The sequence below is a fragment of the Macrotis lagotis genome, chromosome 7 (assembly GCF_037893015.1).
Source record: "Macrotis lagotis isolate mMagLag1 chromosome 7, bilby.v1.9.chrom.fasta, whole genome shotgun sequence".
Taxonomy (NCBI): Eukaryota; Metazoa; Chordata; class Mammalia; order Peramelemorphia; family Peramelidae; genus Macrotis; species Macrotis lagotis.
This window is the reverse complement of record NC_133664.1, coordinates 95,342,242-95,359,985: the sequence shown is the minus strand read 5'-3', so window position 1 is coordinate 95,359,985 and position 17,744 is coordinate 95,342,242. Positions and strand designations below refer to the sequence as shown.

The 17,744-nt window shown below is 35.0% G+C and overlaps 1 protein-coding gene across 1 annotated transcript; it reads right to left on the bottom strand.

The window, feature by feature from the left end:
• Positions 1–215: 215 nt before the first annotated feature.
• Positions 216–17,147, bottom strand: LOC141492749 (GTPase IMAP family member 7-like). Its single transcript, XM_074193406.1, is given in 5 exon segments — positions 216–7,742; positions 7,744–8,502; positions 12,744–12,778; positions 13,026–13,107; positions 13,819–17,147. Coding segments are annotated over 3 exon segments (933 nt in total). The 5' UTR covers positions 12,777–12,778; positions 13,026–13,107; positions 13,819–17,147; the 3' UTR covers positions 216–7,601.
• Between the last annotated feature and the right edge of the window lie 597 nt (positions 17,148–17,744).

The following is a 17,744-nucleotide window of genomic DNA, read 5'->3' as shown; positions in this document are numbered from 1 at the left end:
ATAATTAGCAAAGCAAAGCAAAGTAAACTCTTAAGGCATTGAAATCTTTATCTGAGAAACTATTAATTCCCATATGCTATCTCCCAATTTTCTGCTTTCCTTCTGATTTATACTGCAGTGTATTTTATGTAACATTTTAAATTCAATAAAATCAAACATTTCCATTCCTCTTTATTTCTTGTTCATATTTTGAGCTAGATATAAAATGAAATGTTTCAAGACAATTTGAAAAACATGAAACATATTACTTATTAGATTTATGGATAGGTAATCCAAGAAAATCCCAAATGATTTAGGATGAAAAAAAGTCTATTCAACTCCAGAGATGGAACTGAGGACCCTGGAGAGCTAATTGAATATCATTTTCTCTCTTCATTTATTTGAATCTTCTTTTCTTCCATATGATTAATATGGAAAAGTTTTGATTTATTTCATCTGTATAATTAATTGATATCATTCTGCTTACCTTCTCAGTGGATGGTGGAGGGGTGGGAGAGAGTGAAAGGATTTAAAACACAAAATGTAAAAAGAAAAAATGCTAAAAATAAATTAAAATTTTGAAATGTAAACAATACAAATAATTTGATTCTGGATTTTTTTTATTTACAGAGTTCATGTAGAACTCATTCAATTTTCATTTCTAAGATATGGTTTTTTAAACATTCTATTTCCTTTTTGATAGTCTAGAAAATTCTTATTTTTGTACATATTCATTCATTTATTTATATTTTCAGTATTGTTTGCATGGAGTTCTGCGAAATTGCTCACATAATTTCTACTCTTCTTTATTTGTAGTGGGTTCATCTTTTTTCCTTTTTTGAAACTGATAAATGAGTTTTCTTTTTTCTTTTGAATCAAATGGGTAACGTCAGCTAGTTGGCGCAGTAGATAGAGCACCAGCTCTGGAGCAGGAGAACCTAAGTTCAAATCTAGCCTCAGACACTTAATAATTACTTAACTGTGTGACTTTGGGCAAATCACTTAACTTCATTTCCATGCAAAAACCAAAAACTAAAAAAATAAGACCAATAAACTAATCTATGTTATTAACTTCTAAAAACAAAATCCTACTTTTGTTTTTTAAGTCTGAACATTTATTACCTTCATTTTTTTGTTTCTTTCCTTGATTTTTAGGATTTTTATTTTGATGTTCAATTCAGATACTGAGAACTTCTTTGTTTTTTCTAGTGTTTTAATTGGCATGCCCAATTTTTGATCTGTTATTTTCTCTTTCATATTGATGTAAACATTTTTGGTTAGAAAGTATAAATTATCAGCTAAATATTATTTTGGCTGTATACCACACATTTTGGTATATTGTCTCATTGCTGTCATTATCTTTGATGAAATTTGGTGAGTTGTTCTTTGATACCCATTGATTGGTTCTTTGATTCCCATTATTTAGTATTATCATTTGATTTTTAAGGAATTTTAAATATAGAATTCCAAGGGCCTTTTAAAATGTATTTTTCATTGTCTTAGAGACAGAAAAATATGCATTTAATAGTTCTGTTTTTCTCCGTTTGTTTGTGAAATTTTTAGGCCTTTAATACATTTTTTGAGAAAGTACCATGAACAGATGAAAAATATGCACACTCATTTCTATTTCCATTCATTTTTCCAAATTTCTAATATATTTAATGCTTCTATAATTCTATATATTTCTAGAATTTGTTTCCTATTTATTTTATAGTCATCTGTATCAAACTATGGGGAATAAATTGAATTCCCTCACTATTACGGGAACTCATTTTACATTTTCTCTCAGAATTTTGATTCTATTTGTTGCATATATGCTTATATATGTATGTACGTATATATTTATATGCACAAACATATAAACACACAAAATAAATACTAAACAATAGAGAATGTAGAATACACAAACTAGTGGAGTTGAGAAAAACTCATATGTAAGAGAAAACACCTGACCAAAGCTTTGAATTTACTTAGGGATTGTAAGAGAAGTAGGTGAGTATGAAGAGTATTCCAAATATGTTGACAAGGTAGTACAAAAGAGTGGAGGTAGGAAATGGAATGTCATATAGGGAATAGTAATTAGACAAGTTTGACTAGGAAACAGAATTTGTAAGGGGAAATGTCTATCTTTATTGTTTCTAGAAAGAAGCATAGAGTGTGAATCAGGTAGGCTTTAGAAAAAATCATTGCATTCTACACTATCAATTGGTGGGTTAGACAAAGTAATTTTAGTTTTTGTTGTATAAGAGATATAATAAAGATCTCTTATAGTCCTTCACGTTTCACTCAAAGAGTCTTTTCAATCTGCAAAGAATCCTCTTCCTAGCATATGTATGTTGGATATACGAACATATATGTTCAACATGAAAATTAATTCATTGTTTATTGTACCTTTCAATTTAGTTAGGTTTATTTTTGCTTTTCACTTTATCTGAAATAGTGATTGTAATCCTTACCTTTTGTTCTATACATAGATTCTGCTCCAGATCCTCATTTTATTTTCATTTCTTGTAAACAACATATTAATCTGACTTTCAATCTATTCATCTATCTTCTTTCATTTAATGAATTTATCCCATTGATATTCACAAGTATGAGAGTTAAATGCATATAGTCTTTTATCATTTTCTTTCTTTTCTTTTTTAAGTTTTTACAAGGCAACAGGGTTAAGTAACTTGCCCAAGGTCACATAGCTAGGTAATTATTAAGTTTCTGAGGTCAAATTTGAACTCACGTCCTCCTGACTCCAGGGCCGGTGCTTTATCCACTACGCCACCTAGCTGCCCCCTTCTGTCCTTTTCTATCATACTTAGCTATCATTTTTTAATTTTGTTCCTTAAGAGCCTCTTTTGCTTCTTTTTTTTTTTTTTTTTAAGGTTTTTGCAAGGCAAATGGGGTTAAGTGCCTTGCCCAAGGCCACACAGCTAGGTAATCATTAAGTGACTGAGACCAGATTTGAACCCAGGTACTCCTGACTCCAAGGCTGGTGTTTTATCCACTGCGCCACCTAGCCGACCCTCCTCTTTTGCTTCTGAGCACTGTTTCCCTCTTATTCTCCATCCCTCTTTTTCTTTTAGCTCCATATATGTCCTGCTTCCCTGTAGAATGAGTTCTCTACCCAATTAATTGTATTTTTCTTCATTGAACAACTTTTGATAAATGAGATTCAATTGGTTACCTTTTCTTCCCATTCATTGTCTCCTCCAATCTATAAACTGATACTTATCTGTCTCATTTATGTTTTCCATTCTTCCTATACCACCCTCCTTCTCTCAGTCATCATCATCATCATCATCTCCATAACAATAATAGTATTTAATAATCTAGAGCCATCTCTAGTCATCCTGATTCATATCTAGTCACTAGACCCAGACAGCTCTGGAGGAGAAAGTGAGGCTGGTGACTTAGCACAGTCCCCCTCACTCAAATCCAGTCCACCTGCCTGTCATAGCATCACCTCTTTAATGTTTGGTTTTCTGTGAAAATGAAGGATGGGGAAGCTAGGTGGCGAAGTGGATAGAGCACTGGCCCTGGAGTCAGGAGAACCTGAGTTCAAATCCGCCCTCAGACACTTAATAATTACCTAGCTGTGTGGTCTTGGGCAAGCCACTTAACCCTGTTTGTCTTGTTAAAAAAAAGAAAATGAAGGACAAACATTTCCCCTGCCATAAACTTTAAAAAATTTTTTAAACCAATCACACATAATAGAATCAAACCCAAACTTTCTGTCTCATTAATCTCCATCAAAGACTCTGCTGATGATAAAGTTTGAGGGAATCATCTACTCATACAATAAAACAAACAGTTTAGCATTTTCCCCTTTTTATTTGTCCCTAATACTTTTTATGGTTCCCTTGAGTCTTGCGTTTAAATGTCAAATTTCTATTTAGTTATGGTCTTTTCATCAAAAATGCTTGAAGGGGGTGAACTCAGGAGGATGTGAGTTCAAATCTGACCTCAGACACAATAATTACCTAGCTATATGACCTTGGACAAGTCATTTAACCTCATTACGTTGGGAAAGAAAAGAATGTTTGTAAGTCCTCCCTTTCATTAAATGTTCATTTTTGCCCTAAATGATTATATTCACTTTTACTACATTGTGGATATTTCTTATATATTTACGTTACTGTATAATATTATTATTGTGTAACATTGTATATTTGTTGCTATTGGGTATAATCCTAGACCCTTAGCTTTATAGAATATCAAATATTGTGTGATTTTGACTGTGGCTTCAGGATATTTAAGTTGTGACTTTTTGTCTGCTAGAGCTCTCTTCTCCTTGACTTGGAGTTCTGGAATATGGTCATAATATTCCTAAAAGTTTTCATTTCAGGTTTTGTCAGGATGTGGTTGTAATTTAGATTCCTACTTTTTCCTTTGATCCTCAAATATCTAATTGGTGTTCCATTATAATTTCTCAAAATATGATGTCAAGGCTCTTTTTCATGATGTACAGGTTGTCCAAATGCTTTATTTACTATATAATATATACCTTGTATACCTCTTCCCAGCTATACAAGTCTTCTCCTTTAATAAAATGCAAGTTGAGGGTTGAACTACATAACCTTTCAAATATCTTCCAAGTCTATTGATGATGCTTTTGATTTTACTTTGCTGTTTGGATGTTATGTGCCATTAAGTAGTCTTTGAGGAATTTTCTTGAAACATAAGAAAATAATGATCAACTCCCTATAAAATACATTTTGTCATTTTCAATTTTCTTTTCTGGTGTCTTTTTCAGAAATCTTTTCGATGGGTGGGTAATATTAGAAAAACCATTATCATAAAGAAAATTTATTTTCTTATTTCTAAGGCTATTCCTTCCCACGATTTTCCCCTCTTCATCTTCTCAAGGGATTATCAACAAATCTCAGCAAATTCTTCTGACAGAGAGATTCTTTCCTCAAAAAAATTTACCTTCAGCTAATTCTATCCTCTTGTCACCCAACATCAATATGAAAAGTATCCCCAACTAAATAGTCAATTTAGGAGGAAAAAAATGCCTCACATTACTTCAGGTTGCTGCATAAACCATAAATGGGATGCCTCTCTTACAATGTCTAAGGTCAATAGCATTACTCATCTGAGTTCATCAATATGTCAACAAGTATACATTAATGTATATTACTATAATGTACTATAATGTATATTTACTGTACATTAATGTATATTAAAGCAACTAGGCACTGCTTTAGATACTGTGCATTCAATCAAATGCAATCTACAAATCCTATTCCAAAGCAGCTTATATTCTACCTAGAGGAAAGCAGTATTCAGAAGGAGCTGGGTTTTTAAGATGAGAAAAATATTTTTGAAAGTTACAGATGAGTGGACATGTGAAACAGTTTGTAACAAAAGAGAAAATTATGTAGTCCTTCGCTCTGAGATGCTCATGCCCTGATAATTCAGAAATTAGGAAGCTTTACAACAATTTGGCCTTGGGAAACAAATGAGAATGGGATCTGTCAACTTCTTTTCCTACCTGGAACTCAGACATTTCTCCTAAACCTATAGAGCCTCTATCTCTCAAAGTGATACTTGAGTCCTCTTTCAAACAGAAGAGCTTAAGTTCTGCTCCTTCTTTTTCCTACTTTATATTTTTATGCTCTTGACTTTTCAGGCTCTCAAGTGAATAACAGGACTGCAGACCTGGAGATGGAACATATGGTATGGCCCCTTCAGGACTTTTAGGAGAAGCTACAAGGAGAAATCTTAGAATAGAAAGGATGTGTATTCCACCTTGGAGTCCCCTCTACTTAATTTAATAATAATTCCATAGACCAAAAAATTCTTACCTCTGAATGGTGGTCTCTTGTTTTCATTCAGCACATAAGAGAATTGTACCCAAATCATTGGGATGTATTTTGTTTCCAGTAAGTTGAATATTCAAAAGAAAAATGACTGTTTACTGATGAAAGTGAAAAAGAAGGATTTTTTTTTTTTTTTTTTTTTTTTTACCTCAGGGACCTCCTGGTGCTTTGAAGGAGTGAATTACTTGTTTGCTTAAGCCCATTCTCTTGAGAAGAATCTGAAGGCCAGATTGATTTATCTACAAAAATGTCAAGTTAGGCATCCTCTTTTCCCCAAAGTACCTTTTGCTTTCCATAAGGGCTGCCCCCTTCTAGTGTTCACATTTCAGTTTCCCATGTGTTCTAATCCTAGTCTATTGATATTTACCCTGTGTGTATTTTTTTTTGATAATCATTACATTGTAAGACTTTTATGAGTTTATATTCTTACTCCTTAATTATATTTTTCAAGCCTTTATTAATTTTTTAGAAATAGCAATATTCTCAGGGTTATATAGTGTCATAAATGTCTTTACCAAAAGGCAGCTGCTATCACAGTGGGTTGATTACTTGCCCTTGAATCAGGAAGCTCTTACTTCAAATCTGACAATTTCTGGGTATATGACTGTTTGAATCACTTAGGTTTTGTATCTTCAATTATAAAATGAGGGTAATAATAACATTTATCTTATATGGTTGTTTTTAGGACCAAAGGAGGTAACATTTGTAAAAGAATTTAGCACAGTGCTTATCATAGGAGGTTATGAAATGGTAATTTCCTTGGTGGATCCCTCCTACTTTCTCAAGGTGATATCCTATCTATTCACAGAAGGAGAGCACTCACTCAAAGGAACTTAAATCTCAGATAATCCTATCCTTCTTTTTCCCCCAGTCACTATTAGAAGTATCCTCTCCTACCCCAGGAATCCAGGAAGGGGGAAAAAAAACCTTCATGGACTCAGGGTCTTGAATATTCCAGTCAATGGGATATCATTGTTCTCATGTCAATGCTACAACTTGGCTGAACTCAATCAAGAAGAAGTTTCTGCTTTTTGGAACACAGTGTTGAACTGGGAATGCAAGTATAATGAATGAAACAATCCCTTCTAATAAGTTTCCATTTTGCACAGGCCAAAGCAAAGTCAGAAGCCTCTAGATGATAGGAGCCACACAGATGCAGAAATGAAGTGAAAGGTAGGGCTATGGTTAGGAAGAAGAATAATATTTATTGGTTAAGTGTGGAGGTCATAATAAACATGGGATACCAAACAACATTGGAGATACAGGAGAGTTAGAACAATATGGCATCAGGGAGCTGCCCAGGGAGCAATTTGACTTCTAAGAAGATAGGAGAGGAGAGAAAATGACAAATCATCACCAACTCCTGGCTCTTCTTACTCCATAGATAGTTCTCCCATACCCAAAGAATTTCAATTCTCTTTTATTTGTATAATTATTCAGGATTAATTAATTACTTATTTCTAGAAAGGATTTGAGGTGGCAGATCCCAGCTTTCCATTTGGAGTCCAAGGTCTCTAAGTATTTAGTGAGTGAAAACTTAGGCAAAACAAGTGGGGAATTCAAAAATCCCCAATGCTGACTCTACCCCCCAACATCATATTCCTTGGTTTAAAAATTACTTAACTTTGAATGACATGAAGGGAATTTAAACTCAATTCCATAAATTTCATAAATTTAAAATCCTGTATATCCAGGATATCAATATTTATGAAAAAATTAATAAAAAATAAATTGTAAAAAACCCCAAAGTAAACAAAACTGAAAGCAAACCAGAGAGACTATCATTTCTGAAACCATCCAGTAAGCTCAGAAATCTTTAATTTTAACAACTTTACCTTTAACAAACTCAACCATTTCTTGAAATACTGATTTCTCTGCTTCAGAGTTTATATTTTCCATGTTTGCTTCATATTCCTGCTCTACTTCTTTTAATTTTTCCTCCATTACATTTTTTTTTCTGGCCTGTGAGGGGTAGCTTTTTAGGATAATGTTGTTTTATAAATTGCAATCTATAATCTCTTTCCTGAGTGTAGCTATCCCTCAGGTTTTTTCTTGTTCTCTTCAGTGATTCATTAGTTTTCTCATATATTTCTTCTGAAAAATATTTTCCCTCATTATCCTGTATCATTTTCTCAATTATGTCTATCAGTTCTTTCACCTGGACTTCTCTTTCATTGCCTCTGGCTTTGTTATTAAAGGCACAATATCTTCCATTGAAGTCTTGGATAAGACTTTGGACCTCATCTGACTCTTTCAAAAATTCATCTAATGTCTTCTCTTCTAAGTCTTCTTTCCGTGTGAATAAGATGATCATACTCTTCATGACTGAGTCCCCAAAGAGTGCCTTAATCAAAGAGACAGTGTGTTTTGCTTCATCATAGAAGCGATTCATTTGCAAAACCAGAATGATGGCATGTGGTCCTGGGCAGGAATAGATGACACAGCGACTGATCTCACTGCCAATGAAATCTAACTTGTTCTTTATGTCATGTAACCCAGGTGTATCAACAACTACAAGGTCTGTCCCATTCCAGGTTCCATGTTCTTTTTGGCAAATCTGAGTCACAGCATGTGCTGAAATAGCAAATTTAAAAACTTCCTTCCCAAGGATGGTATTCCCTGTTGCACTTTTCCCATTTCCAGTTTTCCCAACCAGGACAATCCTTAAGGCATTTCTCTGCTGAGCATCCACACCCTCATCAGGAAGCTGTGGGGGGAAATTAGACCAATTCACAACTTTATGTGATGATAGAATATTAATTATAAAAACGGAACAACTTTTAGGGCCTTTAATCCCAGTCTGATCTGAAGGCCCAAAAGTCCAGAGTTGTATATTGTCTATAATTGACCCTTGAATCAATGTAAAAAGGAGACTGAGTTTTTAAAAAAACATTTTTTTTATATTTGTGAATGGATGTATAGAGATTAGCACACATTTTTAACTTTTAAAGTTTAGTGGAAAAGGGCCTCTGTACTTTGTTTTCCTTCAAATTTTACCATGTCATTTAATCATACTATTTAGTCATTTGAAAGAGACAATGTGATGTAGTGAAAAGAGGGCTGGCCTTGGAGCCAAAATTTCTTGGATTCTGGCCCTTTCCAACTCTAATACATGCTTTCTGTGTGACCCTGGGAAAATTCCTAAAGCTCTGGGTTCTCTAGGCTGAACTTTAAGACTCAGCTGCAAAAATGTCCTAATTTGCATTGGTAAAGTTTTCCCCTCTATGCTTCAAGTCTCTCAGCACCCCATCCTCCACTCAACTATCACAGTGATTTTTGTACAACACATATCTAACCATGGCAGTCTCTCTCCTTCTTAAGATATTCCATTTATTCTCTATTGCTTCTAGCATCAACTAGAAATTCCTCTCTCTGGTACTTGAAGTCCTTCAGAATTGGCTCTTTCCTACTTTTTCAGTCTTTTCAAACCTTCATTCTCTTCACAAGCCACTGACTCTGGTCTCTTTGTTGTTACTGACACAAAATACGCATCTCCCACCTCTGCCTTTTCAGTTTTTCCCTCATTCCTAGAATTCTCTCTTTCTTCATCTGTTGACTTTCCAGCCTTCATTAAGTTTCCATTAAAAATCTACTCTTGCAATCTTACTGCCTTCCTTCTGACAGGATTTCCAATTTATATTTTATCTATCTATGTATGTATGTATATATAAACATACATACATAAAAATATCATTTGACAGAGTTGATTGCATGTTTTCTTCCCCATTAGATGATGAATTCCTTGAGGACAGAGACTGAATTTGCCTTTTATTTGTAATTTGTAATTTGTAATTCCAGACACACAGTAAGTGTGCCCATTATCTTGCCACAAATTTATCTTTGTTATTGAAGTCACAGGTCTGATTCCTGTCCCTATCACACTTAGTTATTCATTCCAATTTTATATTTAATGATTTTAGTTTATCTTAAGAAGATTGGTTATCTATAACTTGGGGTAATGCTGTGGATTAAGTATAAGTCTCAGAATCAGAAGATCTGGTTTCAGCAACTGATTGACTCTGGATGATTACATCACTTTATTGAGTTTATCATATATCTCCAAGTTAGACTGCATGGTTATGAATGAAGCACCATTGTACCTGCTGGCAACTTTACTATTTGTAAACAAAATACCCAAAAAGATGAAATAACCTGTTGAGGGATATGTAGAAAATCAAAATCCCTGAAGTAAGGTGGCAAAAATAGTAGTTTGGCATGATAATTTGACAATTACCACTTACTGTTATTTTCAATTTGATTATCCAAATAAACCTAAACATTCTTGTCAGTCAGGGCCATATCTTTTTTGTCCCTCTCTCTCCACAGCTCTAAAACAGGAAGGGGTATGATGCAGCGAAATGATGTAGAGAATCATGAATGTAGCAGAAATAGAATCTGTTAAATTTTGTTAAATGGAGGAGGTTCCCTGCTCTTGAGATGCTGCTTCCCCTGGAAATCCTTGTTTCTATCTAATCCCCTTTCACTTAACCATGCCCTGGACACTGGTGCAGCCTGGGAGAGGAGGGACCAGTACGTGGCTTGCCATTAGGGGATATCTGGTCCAAGGTGTAAGAGCACTCCCCAAGTACCACCTACCATAGAGGGGTATTTAAGAGGAAGCGCTGCCCCTTTGAGCTCTTTTGCTTCTTTCAGGCTCCCATCCAGAAATATGGGGCTTTCTCTGGGTCTCCCTTAATTCATATGGATCTCTGTGGGCCTCACCTTGTGGCCTAGTTAAAACCAAGCCCCATGACTGTGACTGTGTTCTCTCTCTCTCTCTCTCTCTCTCTCTCTCTCTCTCTGTCTCTCTCTGTCTCTCTCTCTCTCCATCTCTCTGTCTCTCTGTCTCTCTCTGTCTCTCTGTCTCTCTCTCTCTCTCTCTCTCTCTCTCTCTCTCTCTCTCTGTCTCTTTGTCTCTCTCTGTCTCTCTCTCTCTCTCTCTCTGTCTCTTTGTCTCTCTCTGTGTCTCTCTCTCTCCGTCTCTCTCTCTCTCTGTCTCTCTCTGTCTCTCTGTCTCTCTCTCTCTCTCTCTCTCTCTCTCTCTCTCTCTCTCTCTCTCTCTCTCTCTCTCGCTCTCTCTCTCTGTCGCTCTCTCTCCCCCACTCTCTTTTCCAGACTTCCTCTGAACCTGGCAACTGGTTGTCCAAGATTAATTAGCAATTAATTTATTGCTTTTTAAAAATCTTTTCTTAATTTCACTATCATTTTCTTTTGTTTTGTAACTTCCCTTAATAAATCTCTATTTTCTTTTTACCCTTGCATTCCCACATAAAATTTGTGATTCTTCACTGTGGAAAATCAAACAAGCAACCACCAATACAGAATAGGTGCTCACTAAATATTCTTTAGTTGAATGACTGTCTCTCCTCCAACCAAATCTTTTTGTTTTCTCTATCCCAATAGTTACAATTGAATTGGCTTTAGCAACTGGTTGGTGCTTTCTCTAGGTCCTTATGTTAACAACAGGCTGATAATGTTTCCTATCAGACAGAGCAGGGAAGGAGACCCCTCTCTAGCCTTCGCCCCAAATGCCTAACTGGAATTTGTTTATGTCAGAATTGTAGGGTGTGTAACTTAGTTTTTGCGGTCATCCCACTTGCCCTTACTGAGTTTCTCTTCTTTCTCTTAGTTACAGAATGCTCCAACAACAGCAAATATTTGGCTGTGACCCTACCTGGACTATGAGACTAAAGTGAGCATGATTCCAAACTCCAATCTCCAGAGATAGGGTTTCAAGAGTTTTTTCATAGAGTGCCAGGAATAATATTTTTTGTTTCTGTAACGACTGTAACTATTTCAAAACACTTTTTCATCCTTTATTTTATTTTACAGGGATTGTGAAAATTATTCACAGGGATTTTATTCACATGGATTGTGAAATATGGAGAGTATTCTTTGTTATGAAGAGCTGAGTGCTATAGAGGTTAAAAAACCAATAACAACAATCCATTGCCTATAGATCAAAGTCTAAAATTCAAAGCCTTCCATATGGACATTTACATGCTTCTCTAACATACAGTGTTATCCTCCCAGCTAACTGGGTTCACAATGTAGATGTGTCCTTTGATCCCTCACTCTCTTTCACTCTCAAGAGTCAATCTATTACTAAGGATATACCAAGACCTCATCTTCTAAATATTCCCTCTCTTTTTTCACAGAGCTACCATTTACATACTACTTTGTAAATATCATTTAATTTAATTCTTACAGTAACCCTAGGAGTTACATGTAATTATTATTATGATGCAATGAAAATAAAATATAATTATTTTAGTAATGAAGAAGTTGGATCAGGAAAAGGTAGTGCAACTTACTTGGGATAACATAGCCTTTAAGTGTCTGAGGAAGATTTTGATTCAGATTTTCCTGGCATTCCAGAGCTCTAACTATTAAATCTCCTACCTGCCTATAAGAAGTGATAAATTGATGACTGTTATCTAAGAATAGAGTTTGCATAGAAGAGAACAAATAAGAGCTCTACATGGAGGGACACTTGATTTCTGAGGCTCTTTAGAAGGAAGGTCAGATAGAAAGTAGCAAGAGTCTGGAAAAAAACAGGCTGGAGTATTGGTAAGAGAAAGGAAAAACAAGGAAGTTCAAAAGGTCTCTTCCACATTTAAACTGAAATCTGAGTTGATGATACCATATTAAATTTTATATATTCTTAATTTTATTTTTGCATTTCACTTTGAGGTCAACTTTAGTTTGTTAATTTTTGTGCCATTAAAAGTTGTGGACAAAAAGAAGTTTAGCTGAAAGTAAAGTAAGATTTTTTAGAGGAATGTATTCATGTAATGGTATAGAGGGACCTTAGAAAGAACTTCCATATTTCCACAAGGATAGAAATCTACAGTCTTCATCTGTCTGTTATCATTTTCAGGCAGTAGGAGAGAACTGACCTTGATCTAGTTTTGGGATGCTGAGGGAACTGTGGAAAGTAATACTCACTGTGGTGTCCAATTGACTTGATGAAGCAATCATCTTTGCCGATTTGGGAGAGAGATAAAGAAAAATTTTTACATTTAGACAGTCTGTAAAACAGTCATAATTCAAAAGCAAATTTCAACTTTCCTATACAATCACTGGGTAGGAAATATGATCTCCATGAAGCCTTTTCAGATCAACTTTCCTAAGTCTGATGGTACCCTCCTCTGAGCTCATATTGTCTGCTCTATAAGGCATCTATTGTGATTTTGCTTGTAGTGGTCCTGGTACATCTTTTTCATAACTGGGCTAGATTCAGAGCCCCTTGAATTCAGAAGCTGTGTTCCACATATCTCTTGTATCCTTCATCTTAGAACTCCCACCAAACCTAGAACAAAACTTGCATATTATTTGTATACAACATAAGTATGTCTTGAACTAGACCTAGATAAAATGGCTATAGTACAGTAGACAAAGGAAAGAGCATTTCTCACATCATGTCCCCTGCCTGGCATGGTCCTATGCCCAAGTCTGCCTGCTTGGAGCATGGACTGCTCCAGGACTCAGATCTTTTCTTCTTATATGTATATGATCTTTTTATTAACTGCATTAAAGAAGAGGCGCCATTTTCTTTTGTAAAATGGATATTAAGGAGTGCTCATTGGTTTACATAGAATCTTGACAAAGAAGGGACAAACTGTGTTCCTTCAGTGATGAATATATTCTTTTTAAGTCCTAACTAGAATTTCTGGCACATAGGGTAAATTTAGTTAATTGGGTGGAGGGGCAGATTGGAGGACAGAGAAAGAGATGGGGGTGATCCTAAGGTTTTGGGACTTAGGAGGTTTGGGATCCAGGAGAGCAGTGAATTGGAAGATGTTGAAGGTTGAGGACAGGGAGTAATTTTTATTTCTGGTCATTGAATATATTGAGAAGGCAAGAGGGAAGGAGATGGTGCACAAAGACAGAACTGATGTCATTGGGGGATAATCACAAAAACAGGGATGAAGATGAAGAAAACTGCCATTTGAAATGGAGTTTTCTAAGTGATGATGATAGAGAAAAGCCCTGAAAGATCATTCAGGAGTCAGGGGTATACTTCTCTGCTCTGCCAGGTCTGTTGGGAGGTGAAATAATGAACAACTGGAGTTTAAGAAGATGTCAAGTAGTTTAATGATGCAGAGTATCCAGGAGACAGCTCTATGTGCTCAGTGCTGTGGATACAAATTCAAAAATGCAAACAGTCTCTACCCTCAGGAAAATTCCAATTCAGTTAACAATTTGCGTGTGCAAAGTTGGTCTCAGCAACTTATGTTTCAACTTTAGTTTACCTGAAATTATATTTAAATTGTCAGGTTCTGGAGTTATTACTGCACTAATGAACAGAACTGCAATTTGTAGATAACAAACCCAAAGAAAAGGGTGATTGATGATTTCCATGAAATCAAAAAGAGGAGGAAGCAAAGATTATATTGATGTTTCTTCATCATTGTTCCATAATTGTAGATTCTAGAATGACTGTGTACAGCCTCTGTGACCTTGGACATATCACTTTATTTCCCCGTATGTCCTTTTGATAATTTCTGATGTTAATTTCAGGTCTAAATTCTGTATTCCTAAGATTCTAATGCTTAATACAAATTACTGAACAGAAATACCCATTGAGCAAAGAAAAGCAATTTCTCCAGTTAATTAATTACACAGGGGATTTCCCTAATGACCATTCTGCTACTTTTTCTTTTTAGATTTTTCAAGGCAATGGGGTTAAATGACTTGCCCAAGGCCACATGGCTAGGTAATTATTAAGTGTCTGAGGTCAGATTTGAACTCAGGTACTCCTAACTCCAAGGCTGGTGCTCTATCCACGGCACCACCTAGCCGCCCCTCATTCTGCTACTTTTTGTACCATCAAAGCCGTAGGGAACAAAAAGGAGATTCCCATTTCTTGAGGGAATAACTAAACAAAATGTGGCACAGAGATATAATGAAATACAACTGTTCTTTAAAAGCAATGCACTTTGACCTAGCAATATCATTTACTAGGTCTGTATCTCAAAAGGGGAAAAAAACAAAAAGTATAAGATGTATAAAAAGATTATAGCAGCTCATGTTGTCCTGGTAAATAATTGGAAATTGAGAATTATGACCATCAACTGGGGAATGACTGAAGAAATTCAGGTGTGTGATTGTGATCGAAGATTGCCATAAGAAATGATAAACAGAATACTCTCAGAAAAACCTGAAAGACTTATATTAGATGACAGAAATTAAAATGTACTATGAAAAAAGTAACAGTAATATTTTAAGATGATCCATTATGAATGACTTAGCTATTCTCAACAATGCAATGATCCTAGACAACTTTGAAGGACTTCTGATGAAAAATACCATATATTTTCAGAGATATATAATCAATTATGTTAATCATTTTCTTTATGTTGAATGATCCCTGCATTCCTGGTATAAATTCCACTCACTCCTAATGTATAATCTTGGTAATTTAGTGTTATAATCTTCTAGTTAGTAATTTTATTTTAGGATTTTTGCATCCATATTCATTAATGACATTGGATTTTAATTTTCTTCCTATGTTTTTACCCTTCCTGGCTCAGAAAGGGTATTATTCCAAATAATTTATTTACTATTAGAATTAGTTGATCTTTATATAGTTGTAAAAATTCCCTTGCTAATCTAAGCTTGGTCCTAGTGCTTTTTTTTTCGTTTTTGCTAATCTTTGGCCAATTCAATTTTTCTTTTAGATTTTTGCAAGGCAATGGGTTTAAGTGGCTTGCCCAAGGTCACACAGCTAGGTAATTATTAAGTATCTGGGGCTGGATTTGAACTCAGGTACTCCTGACTCCAGGGCCGCTGCTCTATCCATTGCGCCACCTAGCCACCCCTCAATTTCTTTTTCTAAAACATATCTATTTATTCTATTTCTTCTTCCCCTAATCTAAGTAATTTTACTTTTCTATATATTTTTCATTTCATTTAAATTGATATAATTTTGGCATATAAATGTGCAAAATAGCCCTTTGTAATTACTTTAACTTCATTTTTCAGAAGAAAAAGGGGAACCAGCATAAGAAGCTATTATGAGAGGTAAATCATGAATTACATTATGGAGGTAAATATATATCATAACTAACTACAAATGGGAATATCAACCAGTACAAAGCAATTTGATTGATTGATTAAAACCGAATAAAATTAATTTTTTCTAATTTGTTGATTGGTTTTGATGCTTTCCACTTCTCTTTCCTCTTTTTCTTTTTTTAATATATTTGTTTAAGTGTTTGTTCTCAGATAATAGAGAGAGGAAAAAGGATTTGAAACAAGAAAATCTAATGTCAAAACACAAAAGATATCAATAAAAATATCATTTCAAAAAAAGAATCTCCTTCCTTGTAGTTAGTTCCATTCCATATTCGCAAAAATACCTTGTGATATATAATTTGCTCATTTGAGTGAAACTGTTCTTTGTAATTGTCAGCCCTGAGTGTTTGTATTTGTGTTTTTAGCAGAACCATCTCCTTTTTGAAATTCATTGCCATTCTAATTTAGCATTGTAAATTTAGTTTATATGAATCATTGCAGCCAAAGTCCCATCTCCAAATTCAATTGCTGCTTGTTTACTCTGATAAAAGTCAGGTTTTAATCTCAAACATTGATATTCCTCTCAGTCTTTAGGGAGATGACCCCAGTAAGTTTCAGCCCCCCATTAGACTCAAAAGAGCAGCCAGGCATCCAGTCAGCCTCCCTCTCTTTAAGGTTGTCTTGACTGAAGCAGTAGGATGGTTAAGGTCATGTTGCCCCATGGAAAAGAATGCAGTCTGCTCACCTAGCTTCATGGCTCCTACATGCACAAAGCTACTCTTTAGATTCTGGGCTAGAGCTAAGCATGGCAGCCCTTATCCACTGCTACTAACTTGTATTTAGCATCAAGGAAGCATATATTTAGTTCTGGAAGGGAACAAAGAGATCACCAAATCCAAATTCCTTATTTTGACAAATGAAGAAAGAGGCTTAGAGATCATAAAATTTGTAAATATCAGTGTTAGTATCTGAACACACATCTTCCTATTCCAAAATTCTATCCACATTATTATCTGTGCAGGGAACGAGGGACCATCGTTCCGGGATGATATAACCATGGGAGAGAATATTTTTTTCCAGAAATTATTGCAACAAGAATAATTTCCTTCCCTAATGTTCAGTAAAAGATAACTAATAAGTAGAAGACAGGCAGGATGACAGTCTCTTAAAAAGAATGGAAAGCAATCAAACATATGCTTCAAATTGACTCACACTGTCACAATCCCAAGCCCTGAAATTCCTGCTTCTTTTCTACTAGTATTCCCTCTCCGACTCTCCTGACCTAAAATATTTTTTCTCAGCATGACTGCTATTTCCTAATCGCTTAATCAGGCTCACCTTCTCTCAGAAAAGGTGTTCTCCAATGGACTGGTAAAGAAGTTTGAAGTGCTGCTTTCAGTTTTGCTTCAAAAGTCAAAAGTTGTCTTCAGTTCAGAAAATTCAAGGAGTGGTCTGCAAGCAATAAACTCTGGAGCTCCCATGGAGCTGCAGGTTATAAGAAAACTTTCTAATTTGTGCTGAAAAGATCAGGAGTAAATTGAAGGCATTGGGACATGAAAAAAAGAAAAGATCTATCAGTTTTCTCAAATGATAAGATGGTATACTTGAAGAATCCTAGAGAATCTATTTTAAAACACTAATTTAAATAGTGAACAACTTTAGCAAAGCTGCAGGATATCAAAATAAGTGCACATAGCTCATGAACATTTCTATATTTTATCAGCAAAGTCCAGTCATAAGAGAGGGAGGAAAAAACCCCTCCATTTTATATATTTGTAGATAATAAAATACTTGGAAATTTATCTACCAATACAAACACAGGAACTAAATGAACACCATTTAAAAACATTTTTAATACCAATAAAGTTAGCTCTGAATAAATGGAAAAAATATTAATTTCATTCTACCCAAATTAATTTACCTATTCTA